The following is a 4,865-nucleotide window of genomic DNA, read 5'->3' on the forward strand; positions in this document are numbered from 1 at the left end:
AGAAGCAGTGTCTGATTCAAGAACGAACTGATTCTTTTCAATGAACCTTTTAAATCGGTTCGCAAATTGCACCAAACGATTCATTCACGAATTAGAATTAAACGATTGCAGCTGTTCTCGAGTCGACAACTCACTGATTTAAATGAACCATTTAGTGCGAGTTTTCGGTGAACTGAATTCACAAGTAAGAACCGGGAGATAGTGTGAGCGCATGCGCGACTGATGCTGCTAAATGTAAGTTACTAATGTCGAATTTTAGGATTAATTAGTGTAACTGAAAATCATATTTAGGTCAAAACTGTCAGTTGTTTGTGAACTAAATCTGCTGTAAAGGGTGATCTATTTAAGCCCACTGAAATGATTGAATGCAGACACATCAACATCTGTGTCTCTATTTTAGGTAAAAAAAAAACGCCGAAACATTCAAATAACAGACTAACGTTAAATAAAATAATTCATGCGCGTTCATATTCCCCGCTGCCGTAACGTTAACAGTTTTATTAAAATTCTACTCATTTAGCCCTATGTGACGTCTGTTTTTATATTGTTTATCAACAGTATACATGTTTACAATGGTTGGATTAACTAGCCGAGTAGACAGATATGAATGTTTATTCATAACCTTACTGAAAATAAGTAAATATTGTTAGCTGATGCTAACTGTCTAGCTAACAAGCTTGCTGGTGCTAAGTTGAGGTAATTTTTAGATATAAAGTCCAAATATTTTTATTCAACCACCTAGATAGGTTACATCTGCAACAGTATACATTTTTATATTGTTTGGATTAACTAGCGGAGTAGACAGATATGAATGTTTATTCATCATAACCATACTGAAAATAAGTAAATATTGTTAGCTGATGCTACCTGTCTAGCTAACAAGCTTGCTGGTGCTAAGTTGAGGTAATTTTTAGATATAAAGTCCAAATATTTGTATTCAACCACCTAAATAGATTACATCTGGGGGGAAAAGAAAGGCTGTGATGTTCAGAACATGGTAACTACAGTAATTATCCAAGTGGGAAGTGATGCCCTCTGGGGGCATTTGGCCAGGGGTGTTTTTACACCACAGACAAGGTTTGAGAAGAAAAAAATCATTATGAAAATATAATTATATTTTCCTTAAAATGTTCTTCCTAACTTCAGGCCTTATTCTCATGTCATATATAACTGTGATGTTCTGCAAAACAACAAGCTTTAAAACACTTTTTTCTTACTGGTGAAAATCAGATGGTCAAATCTGTTTTCTCTCAGGTACTTCGCAGTGTAAGCATCACTCTCGTCAATGTAGTCCATATCAACAACAAAAAATATATCTTGACTCCATATAGTGGTTATTTTGGGAAAATCCCAGGTATTTTGAGCAGTAGAATTATAAAAAATGTGCTAATATAAATTTAAATTAAGTAGCCTATATAAAATTGCAAAATAAATCTATCTATCAGTACTTTTTTACTTAAGTACATAAAAAATCGAGTACTTTTGTACTTTCACTCGAGTAAAATTGAAAAAGGAGTACTTTTACTTTTACTGGAGTCATATTTTATTATACGTATCTGTACTTTTACTCAAGTACTTGATTTGTGTACTTCGTCCACCACTGAATATTCTATTATAAGTCTCTGTTGAAATCAAAGACACTGCTGCGTCCGTGTCCAGTTCCATTTCAAGTGGCATTCCTTCAACGCCTGGTTTCACAATGATACTGGACTTTTCTCCTGGCTGTGACAGTATATACAGGGCTAAATCAGAGTCTGTTTCATCATCACTGGACACTACATCAGCATCAAGATGGTGTACACTTCCTTTTTTAACATAGCCTTTCCGCTTCATTTCTATATTATGAAATATAGAAAATATATGGGTCAAAGACTTCCCATTTTGGTGTCTGCATCAAATTACATTTACAAAAGTGACTTTATATACATAGAAAGCATATTTAATGCAAGTTAAGTGTCTCCTTTAAATTTATTTGAAAATGTATTTGAAAATAAAATGTCAAAATTGGTGAAATAACATATATTTATGTGTGTTTATGTAAATGAAACAACATATTTATTCTAACCTCTACTTATTAAAACATATAAAAGAAAAGGTGATCATACAACATTTTAATATATTTAAATGATTAAAATCTTCTTTTTGACAAACAAGTAAAACCTGAATGATAGGGCTGCACTTTGATCCTTAAATGCAGTCTTTTAATGTAATTCCTTGTTCTAAATATTGACAATATTTTTTGTTATATGAACTACTGTTGCACTAAATGACATTTTAGTAGATGTCTTCTGTAAACATGTATGGTTGTAATTTTTTGCTTTTTCAAACCCCTTTTCATCCTTGACCCATATATAGAAAATAAATACTACTTTTTACGCAATTTCATAAAAAATCAACAAGAATTAAACAATTATTCCAGATGAATCCATCATGACATTGATTAAAGATTAATTTACTATCAGTCATTTTTTAAAAACTGTTTTACTGCACTTCCTTTCTGTTACTTTAAGTTTCTCTAACAAAATGGTATAGGGCAGGTTAAAACTTGGTACCACATTACAAACCTTGCATGCCTGTTTTAGCTGAAACTTTGGACTGAGTTGCCCAAATCATAAACTTTTTACAAGTTATCTTATAAAAACAGGTACTTTGAGTAATGAATTGTTTAAAAAGGAACTCAAGATGATTTTACTCCAGATAGTATATTTTAAGATTCAAAAACCACAAGCAAATTTCAAAAGAGTAATTACCGTACATACCCAGTTAGTGACAAGCCAGTCAATGCACGAAAAATTAAATTAAAATGTACTTTCATTATTCCTGCTTTAGGTTTCTGTGTCTCTAATCATTTGGAGGACTGACTGTCAGTCAGACAGTCCTCCACATTATTATATGCATGACCAGGGAGGAGGGGGAAGGAGGGGGCAAGAGGGAGGGAGCTGTGATGACAAAAAGGTTTGCTGAGCACAGTAAGTTGTAGCCTACTTACGTTCAGTGTTCCTGTAGCTCAACTAGACAGGATGTGTGTATAGACTGAATATAATGTTTTTCAGATAACGGTTCCTGAGACTACACACAGTTTCTGGGATGATCACAACCTTGTTTTCAAAATGAAAGAGACTTTTTCTTCTTAAGAAAACAGTACTCATGCACCCTCACGTTGTTTCAAACCCATAAGGCTCATTTATTATTGTAACCATTTTTTTATACTCTCTGAATCAGGATATTTTGTTTAAAACACTATGCATTTACCTCAGCATACAGTAAATAACATTCTGAATAATGGACAAAACAAGGGTATATACTTAAGAGCAATTGATGCCAAAGATACATGAATTAAAGAGGAATTTCATCGCGTCACATTACTCGTAATTCAAGAGGTCAGTGTGCTGCTAAAAATACATAATCTGAGATGGGCACAGTCTGTTTAAAAACACTTTCATGTCATGTTTAATATTTTTTCTTTTTAGTTTCTCCCCTCAGAAGAAATTGCGCTTATCCAACCCATCAGCTGCTTTGAGGTTATTTCACCAGGAAGGCCAGATGTCACCGTTATACTATGAATAAGAAATTAAACCTTTTAGTTGATTCTATAAAAATGCATCTTAGTCTTTTTTAAAATATATATATATATAGAGAGAGAGAGAGAGAGAGAGGTAATACCTGGATACTGTAAAACATTGCTGTCCATTCAGTCAACTCATCCTCATTCTCACAGCAGAGATACCTTAAAGAAAAATATCCAGAGACAAAGTAAGATGGGCAGCAACATGGATAGGAGGTAGAATTTCAATTGATGCGAGTTAAATGTTCAAGAATACAGTATAACCAACTAGTAAAATATTTTAATTTGCAATAACATATAGGCAGAGGTAGCATGAATGAGTCTTTGGCACTTCTAAAAATAGACAAGAAGAGCTTATCTAGTGCAAACTACAAAGTCATTGTCTATGACAACAAAACAAGTCAGAACACTCTCACTGAGAATAAAAACATTGTTACAAGGCTGTGGGACAATTGGGCCATAATTATTATTTAGGGGTGCTTTTTAGGAAAAAAGATTGCAATTTTAAGAAAAACGTTTGTGGTATATTGCTTGCTATGTCTGCTAAATATTTGTGACTGTATTAGAGCTGCACGATTAATCGTTAAAATATCGCGAGCTCATTTCTAAATGACAACGATTCTCCCGTGTCTATTAAACCTTTGACAAAGTCTTACCGGATCATTCAAATCTGCGTTCGCACTGCCGCTGACACACAGAGAGCAGTTACCATGTTTGGTTAAGAAACAGCTTCACAAACAGTCTTTTCAACTACACAGTATTATTTCTGTCGTACAGTCATTCATAGTATTACGGAGCTCGGGAAGTCACCTGTAGGAGAAAAAAAAAACAATCCGTTGCGACGGTTTTGCAATCCGTCCCCTCAGTTTATTAACCGTACTCACGAATTCAAACTCTTATCGTTTTATTTTTTATTATTTAGAAAATTCAGGAAATTTTCTATTCTTCTTTTTAGCGTTTATTTTAGGCTATAAACCACAAGCGGAGGTGTTTTATCCTATTGGTGATTAATATAAAATAAACGCTAAAAAGAATACTATTTTGTGAGTGCGGATCATGGTCTCATAGGCGGAGCTGTGTTTGTGTACTATTCATTCTTAACATATTTCATTCATTCATTCACAGACTTATTTAGGTGATTTTATTATACTAAGCTTTTTCCCCCAGAGTTAGACGCATGCTTCACTGTTAAAGTTATTATTAAATATCTAGGCCTATTGTAACACTGCATTCAGTTAGAGAGCAAAGGAATGACAACATAACCGGTACATTATTGGTTTTGTATTGCTTTTTACCTTCT

The 4,865-nt window shown here is 33.5% G+C and overlaps 2 protein-coding genes across 5 annotated transcripts in view; both read right to left on the reverse strand.

Moving 5' to 3' along the window:
* Nucleotides 1-2,840, reverse strand: part of LOC107687702 (globoside alpha-1,3-N-acetylgalactosaminyltransferase 1-like) — a 26,907-nt gene extending 24,067 nt beyond the window's left edge. Inside the window, exon 1 of the mRNA XM_016485145.1 lies at nucleotides 2,760-2,840. Within this exon, the coding sequence (XP_016340631.1) occupies nucleotides 2,760-2,815 (56 nt within the window). The 5' untranslated portion in view covers nucleotides 2,816-2,840. The remainder of the gene's footprint in view (nucleotides 1-2,759) is intronic.
* A 372-nt stretch (nucleotides 2,841-3,212) lies between these two features.
* The window catches only part of LOC107687703 (arf-GAP with Rho-GAP domain, ANK repeat and PH domain-containing protein 1-like), a 21,129-nt gene continuing 19,476 nt past the window's right edge, over nucleotides 3,213-4,865 (reverse strand). For all 4 annotated transcript variants that reach the window (XM_016485148.1, XM_016485147.1, XM_016485149.1 and 1 more), the window contains exons 28-29: nucleotides 3,664-3,727; nucleotides 3,213-3,557 (exon numbers count right to left, since the gene is read on the reverse strand). In XM_016485148.1, the coding sequence (XP_016340634.1) occupies nucleotides 3,528-3,557; nucleotides 3,664-3,727 (94 nt within the window). In that variant the 3' untranslated portion in view covers nucleotides 3,213-3,527. The remainder of the gene's footprint in view (nucleotides 3,558-3,663; nucleotides 3,728-4,865) is intronic.

The sequence above is a fragment of the Sinocyclocheilus anshuiensis genome, unplaced genomic scaffold (genome assembly GCF_001515605.1).
Source record: "Sinocyclocheilus anshuiensis isolate Anshui unplaced genomic scaffold, SAMN03320099.WGS_v1.1 scaffold281, whole genome shotgun sequence".
NCBI lineage: Eukaryota > Metazoa > Chordata > Actinopteri > Cypriniformes > Cyprinidae > Sinocyclocheilus > Sinocyclocheilus anshuiensis.